The sequence below is a fragment of the Notechis scutatus genome, chromosome 2 (genome assembly GCF_049901735.1).
Source record: "Notechis scutatus isolate UNSWTSFEM ecotype Mainland chromosome 2, rNotScu1.2, whole genome shotgun sequence".
Classification (NCBI taxonomy): domain Eukaryota; kingdom Metazoa; phylum Chordata; class Lepidosauria; order Squamata; family Elapidae; genus Notechis; species Notechis scutatus.
The window spans coordinates 212,154,895-212,176,611 of record NC_142010.1 but is presented as its reverse complement, the minus strand read 5'-3'; the positions used below and the strand labels follow the sequence as shown (position 1 = coordinate 212,176,611).

Sequence of the window (21,717 nt, the reverse complement as noted above, 5' to 3'; positions counted from 1 at the left end):
TGAATCAAGAAGACCTAATCATGTTAAATTACATTTGACTGACTTCAGTGAATATAATTTTGGATCGAGCACATTTGCACTGGACATTTTCATTTTACATATATGCTCTATCTCTAATAGATGTATTTTTTAAAGGATAATTTCTGTGTTCATAAAACATAGCATGCCAGAATAAATCACTTGTTAAATTAATGCGATGGCCTGGCTCACACAACACGCTAATGCAATGGCTGGGGTCCCACAATTTTTAGAATCCCATTGATCCAATCCTCCGTCAGTTTCATCTAGCATACTGTGAAAACCCAGCCCCAACTTTCAGGCAGTTTGATTTGTAATGTTTATTTTGTTGTAATACCTCTCAGTGCTCTCGTTTCTTTTCTCTGGAATAAGTTTTTTAAATAAAATAATAAATCTTTCAGCCTAGGCTTCAACTACCTCAGGAGAGTATAATGAAGTTATTCCCTCTTTGGTTGCAACAGGCTCAATTGCCAATTCTAGTCCATTTTAGCTCTCAAAGCCAGTGGGCCATTTCATTTTGTTCATTACATGCCTAAAATGCTTTTCCTTCAGCCTTGACAGTGATCTCTTGGTGAACTGTGTCGAAGAGTGTCAAGCCTCCGGTTGCAGTAACAGGATACTAACCTCCAGCCTCAGTGAATGGCAGTAGGTTAAGGTGCACAAAACTAATCTCAAAGGAAGCAGGGAAAACAGTCCAAAGCTCATTGTGGGAAAACAGTCCAGTGATGTTCATATTTCAGTATAACCAACCACAGAAAATGTTCATATAGCAGGAAAGAGCTTCTTAATACTGCTGAGACTAGTAAAAGAATAATAAAGCCTTTCTGATACATTGTAAGAAGCTTGGTCAAAAAAACAACCTAAGCCTTAGTTTTGCATGAATATCGCCGTACTTCAAAGAATTATTATATTGCATTGTTTAAAACATTATGCAGGTTTGTGATAGCATTCTCGTTTGTTTTAACATATTACATACCATTTAATGCTCCAGTAAGACTGGAAGAAATTGAAATCCCCATATCCTGCTAGGTTAGAACTCCTAGCATCTTTTTGTCATGCTGGTGGAGACTACACTTCTCATGTTACAGATGGGAAAGCTAGAGTTTCATAGAAGTAAATGCAACAGGTGAGGCATGTTGCTGCTGGAATAGTATGCCCTAATTGAAAGGCCTCCAAAACTCATGTACAGGCAGTCCTTGACTTACAACAGTTCATTTAGTGACCAGTTGAAGTTACAACGGCATTGGAAAAAGTGACTTATGGTCGTTTTTCACACTTAGAACCTTTACTGGATCCCCATGGTCACGTGATTTACATTCGGATGCTCGGCAACTTGCAGTGTCCAATGATCCCTTTTTGTGATCTCCTGACAAGCAAAGTCAATGGGGAAACTAGATTCACTTAATAAACATGTTACTAATGTAGGAACTGCACTGATTCACATAACCACTGTGGTAATAAAAAAAAAAAAGTCGTAAAATGAGGCAAAACTCACTTAACAAATTTCTCACTTAGCAACCTAAATTCTGGGCTCAATTGTGGTTATACGTCAAAGACTACCTTTACACAATTATGAAATAATGATCTAACATTTTTTTGAACTATTACCGTCTTGGAGATGGTACAGGATAATAAAAACAAGGACCAATAGGCTGGAAAACAGCTTCTATCCCAAGGCAATAATTCTACTGAATTCTACTGTGTAGTGCAATATTAATGCAATATCGGGTTTTCAATTCAATTGCATACAATGTGAAGGATGTGTGTTTGTGTTATAATGTACGCTGAAGATGGCATTTAATTTCATTGTACAAGATGCAATGACAATCAAATAAGCTAAACTCAAGAGGGCCATGGGCCGGTCATTCACTGTTTCCAGGTCGGTCCCGCGGGCCAGATCTAAGCACCCCACAGGCCAAATCCAGCCCATGGGCCTTGAATTTGACACCCCTGTTCTAATCAATAAGAGTAGGGGTCATTTGGATATTGGGGAGGAGGATCTTATTCCAGAGATCAGATGCTTTTATAGAGAAGTTATGCTTCTAGGGTCCTGAAAGATAACACAGTTTCTGTTTAATTGAAAAAACCCAGAGCTGAATTAGCTAGGTAGATACTATATTTAGTTCAGGGGTCATTGGGATTATTTGGTTTGTGAATTTGCTACAGATGGCTAATTTCTGCACCTGTTTCAGTTGAAAATAAGGCATGTTGTATGTGTGTGTGTGTGTGTGCGTGTGTGTGTGTGTATGTGTATGTGTGTGTGTACGTGTATACATCTATATATACATATACATATATACATACACACACACACACAAAATCTGCTGCTGTTATTGGAATTAAAATAAAATCAGATAGTTTCTCAATATGACTTTACATTTTCATAACTAACATTATGAGGACAGAATGTACATTCTGCTTTTTGCTTAAAAGTTCCGCACCCTGATGAAAAGATATTCCTTTTATAATGCTCATGAATTCTTATCTATAGTATTATAGTCTTTTAATAAGAAAAAGAAATGAAAAAACTCTAATCTTTCCCAGTAGAACTAGAAAAAAAATACATTTTGTTATCATAAGGAGACCAAAATATCATACCAAGTGTTACATTGGAATTCACATTTTCCTACATCCGATTTTACACAATTATATAATAAGCTGCTGAACTCATAACTTTATATTTGGATTATTAAAAAGTAAATAAAATCCTAGGCTAGACTTTAAAATAATGAAGAACCTTTAATAACTGCCCGGTAGGTAAAAAGCCATGTTTTATGTTTGCTTCGACAAATGACACTGGTGTATTCTGTGATAAGATAAAACCCAGGGAAGAAGCAGCCATAAATTAAAGTCTGGCATCCCACCTGTTCTGCAAGGTGAATGAATAATGAAACCAACGCATGGTCAACATTGACAATGCCTCTAATCCATATTCTCTGCAAAAGGAAATTGTTATCGGAGAGAAACAATAGTGAAGTCGGAGGATCAGAAGGTAAATAGATTACAAAGATCCTCTTCTCTGAAAATGAAAGCTATGTTGGACAGAAATGGCTATAGTCCCCATTTTTATCAATGGCTTATACTTCACCACCATCTGAAATTTATCCTGATAGAATTATGCTAAGAACAAATAGTGATATCCTCTACATAAGCAGCCAGCCATGCTGTTTCGGTTTCTATCCAATTAAGAATATGTCCACTTTGAGGAAAAACTGTAGAACAATCCAGGGCCTTTTGGTTTCTATTCATTTTTATGAACCATAAGTTGGTATTTTATAGAGAGCTGCTGTATATACTTTTCACTTATATCCATGTCTTACTTTGTCGCCTGCCTCCATAGGAAATTTCCTGAGTTAGCCTATTCTGGAACATATCAGCAAATCTTTATTTTTGCAGATATTAAACTACTTCAAATTAATTCCCAAGTAAGCCTTTATTTTTTATTTTTTAAAAAAGTACAAATAGCATTGAGTATGTCGCTGAATTTGCTTGTTAACTCATTTTCACTTTTGCCTTATTTAAGCATATAACATAAGCAATTTCAACAGGCTCCTTTTTTGCCTCTTGAGTTGAAAGAAAATTTCCTCTGTGATCACACAATACCTTTCCAGCTCTGGAAGCATTCACTTTCCATTTGAGCTCACCCAGTTACTATTAAGACTCAAGAAATGTCACATTCCATTTGTGCAGGAGAACATTTTCATGGACAGCCAATCAGAAGGTGAAGCTGAAATAAATTAAGCTGTACATCTACTCTCACTGCAACCTTGTGCAATTTATTTCTTGATAGGTTTTCATGAAAAATCATATGCACCGATAATTGGAAATCTTTGTTTTTAACTTCTGATTTTAAAGGATTCCTTACAGTAAGGAAGCCTTGATGCATTTGCCACAGTTGTAATTCCAATGTAGCTGCTCACTTAATATTGAGAGTTCATACCATAATATAGACTTGGTTAAACACAGCTATAGCTACAGCTGAACAAACAGGTCCGTGTGAAAAAGGAATAACTGCAGGCAATAAGATTACCCCCAGCTTCACTATCCCTCATTTGCTACTGCTTTCATCAGTTACACTAGCCCTGCCCTCTCCCATTGCAAGGACCATGGCAAACGAACTATTTTATGAGGGGGAAAAAAAATCCAGGGTTTTTTGTTCTAGAAATATTGATGCCATTGGCGCATTTTCTGCTATAGTGAGTTTGTTTGTTTGTTCTGCTGCCTGTCTCACTCTGAAAAATGCCTCTGGGTGGCTTACAATTAAATGACAAGCCATTAGCAAAATCCAGCAAACATCCAAAAGGGGATGGCCCACTTCCAACTGTGAATAACCAATTGTCTATGACAATTCACCATGGCCAACTCGCCACGGCCCACTCACTGCAAGACAACTCGTCATGGCCAACTCTCCATGGGACAAGAGTTATACTAATATCAAAGAAATGGTGAAATAGAATCATTAAAGAAAAGATGCAAAAAGAGGGACAGAATAAAATGTGAATGAAAAAAAGTTAAAATATTTTTTATTTATTTTAAGTAATTAAATTGTTAAATTGTCCTGTGGTGAGTTTGTCCCACTGTGAGTTGGCCATAGCAAGTTGTCCCATGGCGAGTTGGCCATAGCGGGTTGTCTCATTTTGAATGACCATTCCTGGTTACCTGTAACAAGCTACAATACCTGTAACAAGCTACAGTAATGCCGAAATGATGCATGCGTATAATTTAAAAATGCCATTACTTGTCAAAAATGTCTGACAGCAGTATGTAAGTTGCAGCATTTTTCTGATTTACATAATCAGGCGTATGCTGTCATTTCCTCGCTTCCCTTTCCCCTCTGAATGCCTATGATTTCTAAAAAAAAACTGGTATGTCATCAAGCTTTTTAAAAAAATCTGTCAAGTCCCATTTTTGTGAGGAGCTTAGTGCATTATACTGTATTTATCTACTCATGAAATGGTGAAAACAGACAGACCTTCCTCTCATAATTCTTAAGCTACTGGGGGAACAAAGAGCTACCATTTTGAACATAGAAGGAAAGAATAATAAAGAACTACCTAATGTAAATGAATTTGTCTCCAGAGCCATATGGAGTATATCCTGGGGTAGTTAAATAATTAGCAGAATTGATTGTAGAACTGTTCTCGGTAATCTTTGAAAACTTCATGTCTACACTGAGTAAAGTCCTTGAACAGATTATCAAGCAAACCTGTTTGTGAGAGCTTGAATTGGCATGTTACAATTAAACAGGAATCAATACAGTTTATCAAAATCGGTGTCTGACGAATATTACCCTTTCAGTAGAGTTTCTAATTTAATAGTTCACAGGAAGGCCACAGACATAGTATACGTAGACCTCAATAGAACCTTCATCAGCTACTCATCAATGAGTAAAACATGAAGATGATATTAGTTAGATGAATTCATAATTACCTGAATGATTGAACCTAAGGAATTATCATTCATAGCATCCCTTTAGATGGTAAATATTGAGTTACATATCAGTTAGAAATATAAAAGTTCTGCATATGGTAACAAAAATGTAGGGCAGAATATAGGATGGATAGACATGCCTGGCTGGAGTACATGTGAAAGTGATCTGGGTATCCTGGTCAACCACAAATTAAATGTGAGAGAGCAGTGTAATTTAACTTCTAAAAAAGGCAAATGCTATATTAGGATATAATAAGAGAAGCAAAGAGTCCAGTAGATAACTATTCCACAGGATGTAACTGTTCAACTCTGCCCTGGTCAGAATTTACTTGAAATGCTGCATGTGGATCTGGGCACCAGAGTCTAAAAAAATGGACAAAATGGAACAAGTTTGGAAGGGAATCACGACAGCAAAGAATCACGAAGAGCAGTTAAAAAAAAATCTAGATATGTTTATAACAGCAATTTTCAAACATCTGAAGGGCTGTCACATTGGAGTGAACATCCTTTTTTGCCTCAAATCAGTTAAAATATAAAGAAGGAAATCCAGGTCAGACATCAGGGGGACCCTTCTGAATGAATGATCTATCAGCCAGAGAACAGGCTGCCATATGAGGCAGTGAGTTTTCCTTCACTAAGCCCTGAAACAGATGGTGGATGTCAGAGATGATCTGATGGCCTCCGCTGAGTGAAAAGTTGACCTGGAGACTTCTAAAGTCCTTTCAGTTCTATGATTCTAAACAGTGGAATAATATTGGTTGAAGCAAAATAAAATACAAAGTTCTATGTTGTCAGGTTCACAACTAATTTTTATAACTTGTAGGAAAATAATGTATTATTCACAATTCTCACAATCCACTGCTTCATGTTGATTTTTAAGTGACCTGTAATATACTGTCTTTCAAATTGAAAACAAAAAGCTTTTAGTGCAGCAGTCAAGTGAGTATATTGTCATTTTATATACAGCCCAATTTATTTAAATCACTTATTTAAATTACTGCAGCTAGAATGAACAAACAGAATAAAACAACTGGTGTATTTGTAATACACATTAATATTTCTCTTGATATGGTATAACTTTATTTCTTTTCAAAATGCCTACACTAAATCAAATAATATTACATGTATCCTAAATATTTTCTGCTATAGTTAAATAAAGGTACATAAAACCCACGGCATCAATTCTACTTTAATCACTCATGGACTTAGCTAAAAACTGAAAGGATTCATAACTGAATTTTATTTGTATTTTTACCTAACTCAATTTTTTATTTGTTCAACTACTCTGAGTCACTTACAGTGAGGTGGGCAATGTGTAAATTTGATTAATAATAAATAAATATCTTCTTGCTGTCCTTCTGTTCCTCCTCTTTGACCCTAAACTTTTGAGATTACAGATTTTCCTTTGCTTGCGGTACACTATAAAAACATCCATAATTAAAAGCTTCTCTCAATTACTGACCTCGACCAATGGCCTTGGTTTGCGCTCTACTGTAAACTTGAAGTGGCAAAGTTCACAGTAATTGGTATTTGAAGATGAGAGCCAGTGTTCCAGGCAGCTGCGATGAATAGTCCCCAAGGTTCCAGTACATTCACAAGGAGAAAGCAGGTCTTCTTGACTGCTGCCCTCGTGGCAAATCCTGCACATTGGTCGGTCATTGAAAGGACTGCAAAAAAGGAGGATTAAGTTGGTGCAGGAGTCATAAATTGAAGAAACATCATGGTTATTTGATTATTTCAAGATTAATTGTACTGTATACAGTTGAACCCAAGAACCTAAGTCATTGCTGTGCATAATCTCTTTCCAACTACCTACAATGTAATCTTACCATAGTAGAAGAATTAACAAGGCAGCCCCATTCTTTAAGAACATTCAGTCTAGTCATATAAAGAAGCAATCCTTAAATTGTATTAATGTGACCTGGGCAACATTCATTACTGCTTCCAAATAAGTCACCGTGTATGCAGTATATTGTGGAGTGAGTGAGAGAGAGGGGGGGAGAGAGGAGGGGGAGGAAGTGAGGGGCGGGGAGAGAAATGTTCCTTGATTCTCTAATACATCTGTGCCAATATCATCTTTCCAATGACAATAACAGTACCTTGGAATCTAGCCAAAATTGCTACAACTAAGAAAGTCTCAGTTTTCTATAAAAAGTTCTACTTTGTCCCAGTTCCCCATCCCCCATTCTGAGTTTTCAGTATTCTCTACATTTTTTCTCTTTTGTAGCCTCTTTACAATTCACGTCTGCCATTTCCTTTGGACTATATAACAGGACCAAATCATGGTTTGTAACTTTAGTTTGCATTCAGAGCTTAAACCAGAGTTTCTTGAATGAAATGTTATGGGAAACTGCTTTAATGAATTCCAGAAGTATTATATTAAGTTACAAAGGAGAAATGAAGGTGAAGAGTGAGACTATGGAAAAACTCTATTTCAAACTTTATTATGGCACATTACCCCCAGAAATCCAACATAATAAAGGAAACTTGACATATAAAACATTCAACAATCTACTTTATTAAACAAAAATTGTTAACATTTGGAATGAACCAACTTCGGACATAGTGGTTTGTAGAGTTGTATTTGCAGGAATGTTCCAATCTCGGATGGCAAACCTCAGATAAAGAATGTTTCCAAGCAAATACAACTCAGGTAAACAAAGTCACTAATCTAAAGGAGGATTAGAGAGAGAAAGTAAACATATGTTAGACTTTAACTAGAGATAATTAATTGTATGGATTACTGTGCTAAACAGTAATGAAAGTTAAGCAGTAACCAAACTTAACCAGTGATGGAGGATAACTAAAAATGTGTATAAATGCAAGACTAGACTCCAATAAAGATCATCATGATTCAGTTGTTCATGATCAAACAACTCGACTGCCTCATCATTACAACAGTGGTTGTGTATCATACTGCTATTAATTACACAGCCCACTCAGAAATATAAGAAAATCAAAACTGTCTATATCTCTTAGGGAATCTCTTAGGGATGCAATTGCTTAAATTGAAATGGATCACTTTCTACAAGAGACAATCCTACGTAAAGATGTCTTGAAAATAAAGCATTTTTCTTCAGTATTGCAACTCCTATTGCAGACTTTCACACAGCTTTTTCTTGGAAACCAACTTGATTTTAAAGCATAACAGTTAATTGATTAGCTGTAGCTATTCATTCTCATACTTATCTTTCACAATATCTTTTTTCCCCTCCCTAGTGTATATCTAAAGCATATTTATACGCATGCTCAAGATTTGTTTGCTTGAACGGATGAAGTATTTTCAATCTATTTTTTTTTATTACTTCACCCATTGTGATTGGTTTTATTTAAGAAAAATCTATTAACATTACCAGAAATATCTAAAACAAACATTACAAGTAAAATCTACCGTAATTCTGACTCACTTCAAATAGTATTAAATATCCTCTCTGATGTACATGCAGCTTTACTGCTTTTTCAGGTTATCATGTGCAGAGTGTCCATGTGCATGCTCTAGGCAGAAGTCCTATGGATGTTAGGTTTAATTTGCTGCTCTACATAGTCAGCCTACTTTCTCCTCATGTTAGTTTCACACTATACTCATCACAATGTGCTGGCTCAACTACCGTGTATGTCCTCCCTCTTTTTCCAGTTAGGACATCTCTTTTTCCACATGGCATCATTCCCTTTGAGAATTGGAGCAATTTGTTTGCTGAGACAAGAGTATTCTCTCTAGAACTTGGTGATAATGAAGAGAGAACTAGATAGGCGGCGCAGAGCTGCCAACTAGAAGCAAAAAGCTGACACCAAATATTTGGTGCAGGTGCCCTTCACACCCAATGGTGAGAAATGAGCAGCACAAAATCTGCTACTATGTAATGACAGGTGAGATTTTAAGTCTTGAAGCTGCTATAAATAGCAGACTTTCTTGCAAGATTCTGTAACAGCCAATTGTCTCATTATTTCAGTTTTGTTTGTAAAAGTGACTTTTACAAAAACCTTTCTTCCGTAGCTAGCTGAGCAAGGAATGCTGAGTAAGTTTCTTCAGAGGGATGTACTACTGACTCTTGGGTGAAGGTCTGACAGTTCCTGCGTTTAAAGGAAACAGTGTTCTGCCCTTATTTTTGGAGGACCTTTGTGGAAAGCCACCTGCAGTTACCACTCCTAGGATTCTTCAGTGTTTTTATATATAATGTGATAGGCTATTTTTCCAGTAAGCCTCTCCAAAAGAAAAGAAAATGGAAGAAGGTAGGGGATTTGTTGTACAATGCACATACAACATTAACTTACACAGAATAAATCTAAGGCCCATTATCACCTTCTTCCAATTTTTCTTCAGGAAAAGAAACTTAGGACCTTATTCCTTAGCCTATTTATTTAAGTTTAAAAATCTTTCTTCCAAGTTAAATTGTTAAAATTGATCTGAATAAACATCAGTAATTTGTAAGCGAGGACTGGCCTGTTGTGTTCCATTTGCTTTTCTTATAAAATAACTGAAGCATAATATATTTGATTTGACCCTCCCTATAGCAAGGCAATCAAACTGGGATATTTCTGTTTCAAACTATTTATTCTTTCCTCAAACATGATTGTAGGTACATCTCAATGACTGGTTTATTCATAACCTCAACATTATTCAAATTAATATTTACAATTTGATACTGCCTATATTAATATTTCCATTTTTAGGCAGTATAATACAAAATTGCTTTCCCTAATATATGAATCCAGGCATAGCATTATCCGAAATATCAGGAGGAGACCAAGTTGGGAAATGCTGGTATTCTTGTTGGGACTTGAAGGTTAATATCCCTCTGAACTATGTTTCAGAGTGTCCTTCCTTTAAATTTCTCGGTCCTAATGTATCTCACAGAGCCGTTCTGGCAGGACTGAACAAAATTCTATGTGTGCTCTTAACAAAAAGGAGAAACCAACACAAAAACAAATGCACAAATTTTAGAAATTTACTGTTAGAAAAGATGTTCATTCTAAGACAGATCTATCATGGTGATCTGAATTGAAACTTTAGCTTTTTATATTTGTAACTTAAACTTTCTGCAGGAACTTCCAATAATCTGTTTTGTAAAGAACACATCAAAATTTTATGTGTATTTTATTAACATAGTTCACATCATATGTATGTACATACATACACACCTGTGCTGAGTTAGGAAAAGGAATACCTTTTTTCTAACAATCCAATATGGTTCGTTGCAATTCTAGTTGAATTGGCTAATGGTGTAACAGGCAATGTACATGCCATGGTGCATTTAACAATTATTGTTCGTGAGTGAATATCTATGTGTTAAAGTTAACTTAAAGAATATTAATGACTCAAAATTATTAAGGGAGAATAACTATTCCAATCTAGAATCTTTCAGATGTACTGTATTACAATGCCCATCAGTCCCAGCCAGCATGCACACACCCATTGGTTAACAGCAATATGACTTCCAGCTGTCAGACCTATTCCTGAAGCACATTTGAGAAAAAGCATGTAGCCAGTGATTATTGGGTCAAAGAGTTAAGAGGCTTCCTGACTGTAGAAATATAAGGCAGACATAAAAGTGTGGGGAAAAAGAAGCTCCATACACTCCGATGTTGGATGAGAGACGACCTAAAGAATCTCCTTCTGTCAATCATTCATACAGAGGCACACAGTTTGCAATGAGCAGCATGCACAAGTCAGCAGGATGTCACTTCTAAAGTTTTCTTTTCCAAATCAGAAGGATTTATTGCATCTTATTCACTTTACAACCTGGCTCTCCCAGCTATTTCCCTACCTTTTCCTGCACCGAATGAGAATGAGCAAGTTTACGCATTAGATATATTCACAAAGTTATTGTTAGCTTACAAAATTCATTCTGAATTCAAAAGAGGAACACTCTAAGAGTGCAAGTTGTGTGTGGAGTCTGCTCAGAGTTACGGAAACAGGAGCGTGCAAAACAGTAGCCTCTCATCTAAACAAGATAAAAACAGACAGTGCTTAGCCTGGCCTTAAAAATAAAGTCCCAAATAGGACTACAAGGGCTCAGATCTTGCAGTCACATCCCCTCTGTTCTTTGCCCTTACTCCTCCAGCACCGCTAAATGGGCATCCAGACACGTCTTGAGTTTGAAATGACTGACTGACCGTACCTCTGCGTGGCAAGAGTCCGTACTACAGTTGATAGCAGCTGTCCGTCCTTGGCCGAAACTTGCATGACATACTGCGGCTGTCCATTCACAAGACTGCTACAGTCCTCCACAGTCTTTACCACAGGAGTGGCTGGGCTGGTGCAGTCTGGTAAGACTTCGGGCAGGTGACTGCAGCGGCTGGTTGTCATGGTAACAGACAGCAATTACTCTGCTAATGGCTTCCACATTCATACAGGATTTCCATCTAGGAAAAAAGATTAGAAAACCATTTATTGAAGAGCAGGCTGCAAAGACTGAATATAGACCACCTGCATCTTTATTCATTAATATTCACAGAACTTAAAACAGCATCATTTCTTGTTATACCTTTTTTTTGTGGTAAAACACAAAAGGGGAAAAGCAAAGACTGATAACAATGCAGAGAGCACCGCGATGTACAACGCTGTCTTATTGATTCTCTAGGAAAATGAGAGGTTTTCTCTCTCTAGGAAAAAAAAATAGACCCAAGTTCCTACTATTGGCGGGGGATGGGCAGCTTTGAAATGTGGGCTTGAGAAATTGCATCTCTATGAAGCAAGCGTGTTTGTTTCTTTATGTTTCTCCACAATCATCAGTGTCTTGATAATAAATGGGAAGTCTCTTCACCGCTTCCCCTTCCTCTCCTCCACCTGTCTACTACCACAAAACACTTCTTGCTTATTGCACAGAGCAAAACAGATTTTGCTTTTGATCCCATCAATTCGATCCAAGCCTCTCCTCAAAAAGTTATGCCTTTCATGAGAAAGAGGACAAGAAACTTACAATCTCTCTCAGGGAATCATCCATTATTGCTAAGTGCATTACATCATCAAGCATGGAGCAAAACACCCAAATTAACGTTTAATGAGAAAAGGGCAATTGAGCACCTCAAAATAGGAATAATATATGTTACAAGTTAAAAGGAGACAGGGAGAAAACCAATAGTCCATGGGATTAGCTTTTATACATAAACGTGTTCCCGTTTATGACATGTAAATAACATGTAAATATGAGAACTAATTTATCAAGAAAATTCTATTCTCACTCTCAGTCAAGGTATTAGTGAGGGTGTTGCAGTTTCTTGAGATCTTAAGAATTGTGCTTATTACTATTTGCCAAATAGTGAAAGAGAAAACCCAGGGGTATTGTTATTTTTTATTATTCAATAATTTCATTTGTTTTAAAAATGGTACATGTCAGAGTCTGCCACAACTGGAAGTCAGCATAAAATGGAACAGTTTTTGGAATCCTCTTTCACAGATCAATGCAATATCTTACTGTAATATTTCCCAAAATATAAAAAAGAAAGTTGAATGAGGTGGGGGGAGTGTCACAAAAAGAGTCTTTTATTTTATGGAACTTTGGTAGAAGTATGACCTATGATCAAATACACATGCAGACTAACAATTCATCACTGTTCTGTACATACTATATCCCAGTGCCTTTCATTACAGTGAATGCACACCTGATTTTTTAAGGAAAGATTACCTCACTCTGTTTGAAATAAAGTTTATTGGGCCTGACAGAGCACCAAAAAAGGAATTTTGGATTTGCTCACCCCTTTCCTTCTCTTAATTCTACGAAATTTGAACTGATCACATCTTGGTCATTTCACTTTATTAGCTTGATGTAATTGGCTGAATTATCAAATATAAATGCTCAAGGGGACTGGCGCACAGCCAATGTACATTTAAAGCCATGATACAGCACCTTAAAAATTAATTACATTGATTGTTTTTAATCTGTGTAACCTCAACGCATGGAAAGATTGAGGTCAACCTTGGATTAGCTTCATTTGATCACTGGGGTCACAGTCATATCATTGGGCACCCTAACTCTTGAAGAAACATTAGTGGAGGCAAGAAAATTATTCAGAATGTCTATATAACATGAATGATGGCTCAGGTGTTTTGCATGTTTCCAAAATATTAAGGAATACATGTTTGAGGAAAAACTACCCTTATTTTAGTGGCTGTTTTAGCTTTGAAGAAAGTGCATATTTTCCAGGGAATCTGAATGCTACCAAGGAATTACTACTATGTGGTAGTGCCAATGCTCTGAGGACAAGGAAGAAAAAGAGTAGCCTCCTGATCCAGATTTCCAATAAAACAGAACAAATAACACATTCTGGTACCATCAATACTAAAGGGAATTCAGAAGAATGCAGACTTAACATAATGGTCTCATCTCCTACAGCATATGGACATGGATTATGAGCTACATTTTAGTTTTGAAATACATGCTGAGACTGTTCAGTGAGCGTATGCAGCAGCACAGTAGCTGCCTCATTAAACTTAAATAGCCTAGACAGTGCTGTGCTTACAGATCCATGCTATAGAATTCTACATTTTCTTCCTTGATGCTTCACTGACCTCATTATGTACAGCAGCAAGATTATAATTCTGCAGAAAGTGACCATCCGTAGTTTTACAAAGGTTTCCGTCAATCAGTGAGGAGTGTTTCTTAACTACCAAATGACGCAGCTAAGAGCAAAACATTAAATGCACCCAACTCTCTTACAATGGCCTGCTAATTAAAAATAATAAAAGTTCTGAGCAGCCCGCCCAGCATGCTACATTTAAACATATTTGTTACATATTAAAAAATAGTTTTAAAAATTTAAAACTGTCATTTGTCCTATTATAGATGTAGAAGATTTGAGCAGCTAGAAAAGAGCACAGGGGAAGAGATTGGCTGCTGAAAAAATTTCATGGATGACATGACATTTCAAACCAGATCAATGACAGAACTCTGACTGGGTTAACAACCCTTCTTTTCCTTCTTCTTTCCTATCCTGGGTCAACCAAGCGAGAATTGTAAAATGAACACCAATCTCAAACATTTTTTTTTAAAAGTCAGCGATGACAAATTCTATGATGTAATTCTCTGAAACCAAAAGAACTGCTTAGATTGTTTCTCACTATTGTCTCTAAACGTGATGCCTCATGCAGTATACATCTGACAACAGTATAAATGATAAACTACACATGTTGAATTCTGAGGTAAATATCAAAAATTGTTCTGAGAAGACCTATGGACATCAACCTATGCCAAAAAATACCCCCCCAATCATGCCACTTAATTAATTTCTATTGCCACATTTGTTGTAACTGTTTTAAAATTAAACATATGGAAATTGCTTATTGGGGTCAAATACAGAATCAAATATGTGCTTTAATTCAGAATTCCCAAAACAAATAATTGAAAGTACAGTTAGTCCTCAAGTTACGAATGTAATGGAGCCTGCCAATTATATTCTTAACTCGAGGATTTGTAGGAATGAATCATGTAACTTGACTGAAATCACTCCCTGATTTCGCCCACATATTCGCTAATCAAATGTGTGGGTCATTAAGTACACATGATGGGGAAGGCCGTGGGGGGGGGGGGCTAGTGATGGAACAGGCCATCCACTGTAAACTACATAATACAGAATAACAGAGTTGGAAGGAACCTCTTCTAGTCCAACCCCCTCAGGCAGGAAATCTTATACTAGTTCAAGGTTGACTCAGCCTTCCATCCTTCCGGGGTTGGTAAAATGAGGACCCAAATTGTTGGGGACAATATGCTGACTCTGTAAGCCACTTAGAGAGTGCTGTAAAGCACTGTGAAGTGGTATATAAATGCTATTGCTATTTCAAACAAATGGTTGTCCAATCTCTTAAAAACTTCTAGTGTTGGAGCATTCACAACTTCTGGAAGCAAGTTGTTCCACTAATTAATTGTCAGGAAATTTCTCCTTGGTTCTAGATTGCTTCTCTCCTTGATTAGTTTCCATCCAGGGGTGAAATTCATTTTTTCCCCTATTGGCTCTGTGGGCATGGCTTGGTGGTCATGTGACTGGGTGGGTGGGCATGGCCAAGTTGACATCACTTGGCCTCTCATGTCTCGTGTCATTTCTCTCTCTCTCTCTCATCTCTGTCTCCCCCTCTCTCTCTCTCTCTGACACTTTTTTTTGCGGGGGGCAAGCAAAGGTTTTGTGCTAAGCGGCAAGCGCCGCTCGACCAAGAGGGGAGGGGTGAGGAGGGTCTCTGGCAGGAGGAGGAGAATTGGTGCCTCCCCCATCTCTCCCCTGCTCCCTCCTCACTTGGTGGTCACGGGGCTTGGTGCCTTCTCCCTCACCCGAGCTCCTGGCAGTTGAGTCAGCCGAGCTAAGAGGGCCCAAGCGGTCCCAATGGGCTGGCTCTCTCTGTTTGCCATGGAAACCACCAGCCGGGCTCCCCTTGCAGGCCACAAAGTGCTTGCCACCCCTCTGGCACCCACCAAGCCTCCTCTTTCCCTCTGGGCGTGTGAGCGCTTCCGGCGAAGAGAAGCGCAGTGGGGAGGAGGTTGGGCAGATGGCAGAGTGTCAGTGAGTGCTTTGCAGCTCCTGAGGGGGGCATGGGAGATCGCATGCTCCCCTCAGACCAGGGAACACCTGGGAAGGGCTGCGATGCCACGATCTCCCCGCGCTACTCTCCCTCCCCACATGCATCAGTCCACCCACCTGTATCACCCATTGCCAACACGGGTGCGACTGGATGGGCATGGGTGGGGCCAGCCAGGGCGATTGTTTAGTTCGGCGAACCAAACCCAATCGTCCCTACCACTTCGCGCAAAGTGGTGCAAGTTGTTTAAATTTCACCCGTTTCCATCCCTTGCCTCTTGTCCTGCCTTCAGGTTCTTTGGAGAATAGATTTACTTCCTCTTCTTTGTGGCAGCCCTTTAAATATTGGAACACTGCTATCATGTCACCCCTAGTCCTTTTCATTAAATGATAGATGTATCCAATCCCAGCAACTTTATATGTTTTAGTCTCCAGTCCCCTAATCATCTTTGTTCTCTTCTCTGCATTCTTTCAGGAGTCTTAACATCTTCTTTATATTGTAGTAACCAAAGCTGGATGCAGTATTCCAAATTTGGTTTTACCAAAGCATGATAAAGTGGTATTAACATTTCACATGATCTTGATTCTGTCCCTCTGTTAATGCAGCTTTTTTGGCAGCTGCAGCACACTGCTGGCTCATATTTAACTAATTGTCCACTAGGACTCCAAGATCCCTTTCATAGTTACTGCTGTTGCACTAGGTACCACATATACTATACCTGTGTATTTGATTTTTCTTGCCTAAATGTAGAATCTTACTTTCCCCCCCATTGAATTTCATTTTGTTAGATAGTGCTCAATGTTCATGTCTGTCAAGATCATTCTGTATCTTAAGCCTATCTTCTGAAGTGTTGGCTATTCCTGCCAGCTTGGTGTCATTTGCAAATTTGATGAGCTCCCCATCTATCCCTTCATCCAAATGATGAAGATGTTGAAGAGTACTAGGTGTAAGACAGAACTTTGGGGTACCCCACGGCATACTTTCTTCCACATATAGTCCTTGATTTACAACCATTTGTTTAGTGAACATTCAAAGTTACAACATACTAAAAAATATAACTTATGACTGATTCTCACACATTATTATTGATCAACATTTATATTATTCCAATAAAGAGCCATTTTTTAAAAGCAGAAACTGAATACATATCATGAATCCAAAATTGTAGTCCTGGGATCTCCATATTTTCCAACCTAAAAGAGTATTTTATTGTATTACTCACGCCATGTAAAATCCATGGTTCTTCTTAAACTGGTAAATTCCAAATTTTGGATTATAGTTCAAAATTAGATTCATATTTTAAAACAATACTAATCTTTGCAACAACATATTAATAATGTTTGGATATTAAATCAAAAGAGTGTAATTGTGAGACAAATCCATATTATATGAGTGCTCCCTTGTGTGTTTTATAATTTCAGTTTAATGGGATTGATTCTTGTTAGGAATAACAGAAAGCAGCTCGGGAGTCGGGTGGCCCTGCCCAGCGGGTCCCATCAGGAACTTCCTGAGGACCCCCGCCCCAAGCACAGCCCTCCCGGTCTTTCAAAGAGGGAGGGAGAAGCGGGAGGAGCAAATTGCCGCCCCGCCCCGCTGCCCAGGAGGGGCGCCACAGTCCCCCCCACCACCTTCTCCCCCCCACTCCCCAGGCCATTACGTGGCTCAGGGCTGGCTGGGCGAAGCGGCCCCGCCAGAGACCCTCCGCTCCACCCCACCCCACCTCCAGATTGGCCTCTGCAGCGCCCGAGCCGGGCGGAGGGTGGGTGGGTGGGTGGGAGGAGGAGGAAGAGAGACTCCGGCTGGGCTTGAAGGGGCTTCGCAAGTTGCGGAGCTCCGCCCCGTCACTCTTACACCGAGTGACAATGTATTTACGGCGTATAAGACGACCCCCACTTGGAGGCATGTTTTTAGGGCAAAAAGTCATCTTATACGCCGGCAATACGGTAGGTTACCTAACATAGTTTGGGTAAAATAATATATATAAACCATAATAGTGAATTTAAGTGTGTGTCACTTTAACTGCAAAGCATGTAATTTTGGGTGCGGCTGTAAATCGCCATAAGAGGGAGCAAGAGAACTTGATTGATTGCTGGCTTACTGGATTGCTTGCTGACGATGATGGATTGATGGTGTGATAACTGCGTGTTCTTTGCTGTTGCTGAAGGAAGAAAAGAGGTTTGACTTCTTCATATCTCTACTGCGAAGAGATAAATTACTGGACTGATATTTGTAAGTTTAATGACCTCTTTTTCGACACTGGACTTTGCAACTGATTAATCCCCGGACGGACTGAACTAGTGTATGATATATGGACTGTTTTGACTATGCTAAAAATCTTACTGGAATAAACTATTTAACTAGCACAGTGTATCTGTTTTACTGAGTGTAAGCTAAAAAAACGTTTATCTCACATATTTGCCTGCCTGCCTGACTGCCGTGCAGGTTCTGCTAGGGTGTATATCCCTAACAATTCTTCTAATCCTTTAAAAATATTTTGAGATATCCTAAAAACATGATTTTTGTTGTTAACCAAAGATATTCTTTAAATCATTAATATGTAATTTGTTAATAAGGGGTATTCCAATTCTTTATTACAACTTCTTGCAATATTTAATAATTAATATCTCTAACTTATAAAAACAAAAATACCATGGCTTTAAAATAATCCCAAACACATATAATAATACAGTAATTCAGGAATTTTAGATGCTGTTGGGACAAACTACACCAAATTATAAAATCCTCTATTTATTAATGGTTTGGTTCTGTTTTAGAATGCTATATAAATGACTAACTACTGTATAATGTTCTCTTTTGAACAAAAAAAAAAGTTAATATAATTTCTACACAAAAATATGAATTTTCAGATATCCTGCAAGTATAGATATTTTACTTTGTATAATTCACATGTATAACCACAACAAAGGACAGGCAGCAATGTACAACAGATAATATATATTCAGCTCAGTCTCCTTTCAGAGATCTAAATTCATAGTACTTCCAAACCAGATTTCAAGACTCTCACCGTTACCTGAGAGCAGAGATGGACAGAATACTAATAGATCTTTGAGTGATCTGCTATGGATAAGCAAGGTTGCCTAACACCAGTAACAACTAAAAAAAAGTTTTTTTCACCCTTACCTTAAAACCCAGATATTTATTTTTATGAAAACTATTAAAATTGAATGTGGAACCTTCAGAAGATTTAAATCTTTGTAATAAACACTGCTTTTATTGCATCATAACAAGTTGCAACTGAACATTAATACTTAGAAGTCTAGATGTATCCCGCAGAGTTTGCTTTTTTCAACTAGTGAGTGAACAGAGAGAGCAAATGGGAGTTTATCAAGGGACTTGGGAGAAAAGAAAGAACATGAGCCAAGGAGGGGGAGAGACTGCTACTTTTCTGACTGCTAATAGTTTCCTGTGTGACTACCCATTGAATCTATTCTTCCTACGTTCAGGTAGTGAAAGGCATATATATAAGGTGAGGAAGGGAGCTTCTAGTGAGTAAAGGAGTTCGGTTGAGAGGCATTCCCTTCTTATTTTTTTCTCTTGTTCACCATTTTCTTTTATTCCAGGCTAATGTTCATCCAGAAAGACAGTTTTTAAATCTAGGCGCTCGTAACTAAATCAGACAACAAGGTTTGGGTGGAAGCCAGACTAGAAGTGTGCAGAGGACAGTTCTGATCAACATGGGTGCCAAGCAGAGATGGTATTCAGCAGGTTCTGACCATTTCTGGAGAACTGGTAGCGGAAATTTTAAGTAGTTCAGAGAACCAGCAAATACCATCTCTGACTGGCCCCACCCCCATCTATTCTCTGCCTCCCGGTCCCAGTTGATCAGCTGGGTCTTCTTTTGTTGCCCTGCACAGAAGAACGGAGCTGGAAAGCAGGTTAGTGGGGTGGGGAGGGAATGGGGATTTTGCAGTATCCTTCCCCTGCCACACCCACTAAGCCGCACCCACAGAACCGGTAGTAAAAAAAATTGAATCCCATCACTGATGCCTAGGCAGTGACCTTCAAATGTGTACAAAATTTATCTTTCTGTCCCCAAGTGTAAGGAAGGAACATTAACAATCTTCAATGTGCTGATGATATAACTGTCCCCTCAGAAACCAAATAAGGCCTCCAACATTTGGTCAAAAGGAATAAAAACAGTGAGCAATTTGGCCTCTTCCTGAATGTCAAAAAGGCCAAACTCACAACCACTGCAAGGAATGGACATGTCAAAATAATAATTGATGGCAAAGAGATTGAATGTGTGCAGAAATTCACTTTCCTAGGACTGATCAAAGCAGTGAATGCAGTCCAGAAATAAAATGTTGAATTGCACTGGGTCACACAGCATTGATAAACATGAATCTTGTATGGAAAAAGCAAGCCTGCAGTTAAATGCAGATTAGATTGCACTGTTATGTTGCCCATCCACCTATGTGAAAGTTGGACCATGAAAAAACTAGACAGGAGAAACATTGACTTGTTTTGAGCCACGGTGTTGGAGAAGAGTCTTGTGTATTTCTAAGACATCGAAGATGACTAATAAGCAGGTACTGGATCACAGAAAACCAGACATATCTTTGGAAGGCCAAATCACAACCTTCTGCCTTACTTATTTGGCCATATCAAACTTACTGGAAAAGCAGTTATGCTTGGATTGGCCAACAGTAAAAAAGAAACAAGGCCTCCTAAAGACTTGGTGCTAGATACCACCAAAGCTGACACAAGCCAGAGCATAAAACAACCCAAAGAAGATATACAAGACTGGAAAATGTGGAGAAAGAATTGCCATAGAATTGCCAAAAATCAAATTGAACAGATTGCATCATCATCATCATCATCATCATCATCATGTTTCTGGGCCACTTCTAGGATCTTTTTCTTGAAAAATGGAATTGAAGTAGCTAGATAGCTAAGAACTTGATATGACATCCAAATGCTGCACTGGGTATTTTCTAAGTCTCTCTAGATGTCCCATAACAACGAATGTCTTATCCTTGATTGCGAGCTATTTCAATCTTAAATAAATTCTTGTCTGTATGAAAAATAGTTTTTAGAAAGTATTTTTATTCTCTTCTAAGTCTTCAGCATTTTTAGACACAAATTGTTGAAGTTGCTTACTGACAAATAGTGAAATGTCTTGATAGGAAAAGTATTTACAGCATTCCTGCCTCTGGTTTGCTGCTTTATATAAATGTCAAATGACTATGACATTATTCCTAATTCTTTTTTTTTTTTTTGTAAAAAATTTTATTTGGGTTTTCACAAAAAATACAAATAAAATATCTTTTTTTGAGAATAGCATGATCTGGGGTTGTCACTTTTCCATACAGACACAAACTCAATTTCATATTCATCTTTGTATTCTATTCCATATCTTATTACTATTTTAGCATTTTCTCAGTGATTTTTCCCTTCCCTTAGTTTTATCAACCTTGTTTTTAATTATCTCATTCCTTTCTAAGTTCAATTACATATCTTTTTCTAAGTTTCAATATCTTTCTAATCATTATGTTTATACTTTTGTCTGTCCTGTTTCAATTTCATATTTTCTTTTCTCATTAAACAAGTTTTCCCCTGTAGTTACTGATTGGAGTATGACACTTTTGTATCTTTTAATTTTTGTGCATTCAGATCTTATTTAAACTTCAATTTATGCCTTTACAATTATAACATTCAATATCTAATCTCTATTTTATAACACATAACTTTTGCCAATCGAATTCTACTTGGTACATTCTTAATATACACACTAAGTTCTTAAA

The 21,717-nt window shown here is 37.8% G+C and overlaps 1 protein-coding gene across 1 annotated transcript in view; it reads right to left on the bottom strand.

The window, feature by feature from the left end:
- The window catches only part of MARCHF3 (membrane associated ring-CH-type finger 3), a 122,209-nt gene that overhangs the window by 22,362 nt on the left and 78,130 nt on the right, over window positions 1–21,717 (bottom strand). The window contains exons 2-3 of the mRNA XM_026673841.2: window positions 11,568–11,811; window positions 6,911–7,115 (exon numbers count right to left, since the gene is read on the bottom strand). Coding sequence (XP_026529626.1) covers window positions 6,911–7,115; window positions 11,568–11,755 — 393 coding nt within the window. The 5' untranslated portion in view covers window positions 11,756–11,811. The remainder of the gene's footprint in view (window positions 1–6,910; window positions 7,116–11,567; window positions 11,812–21,717) is intronic.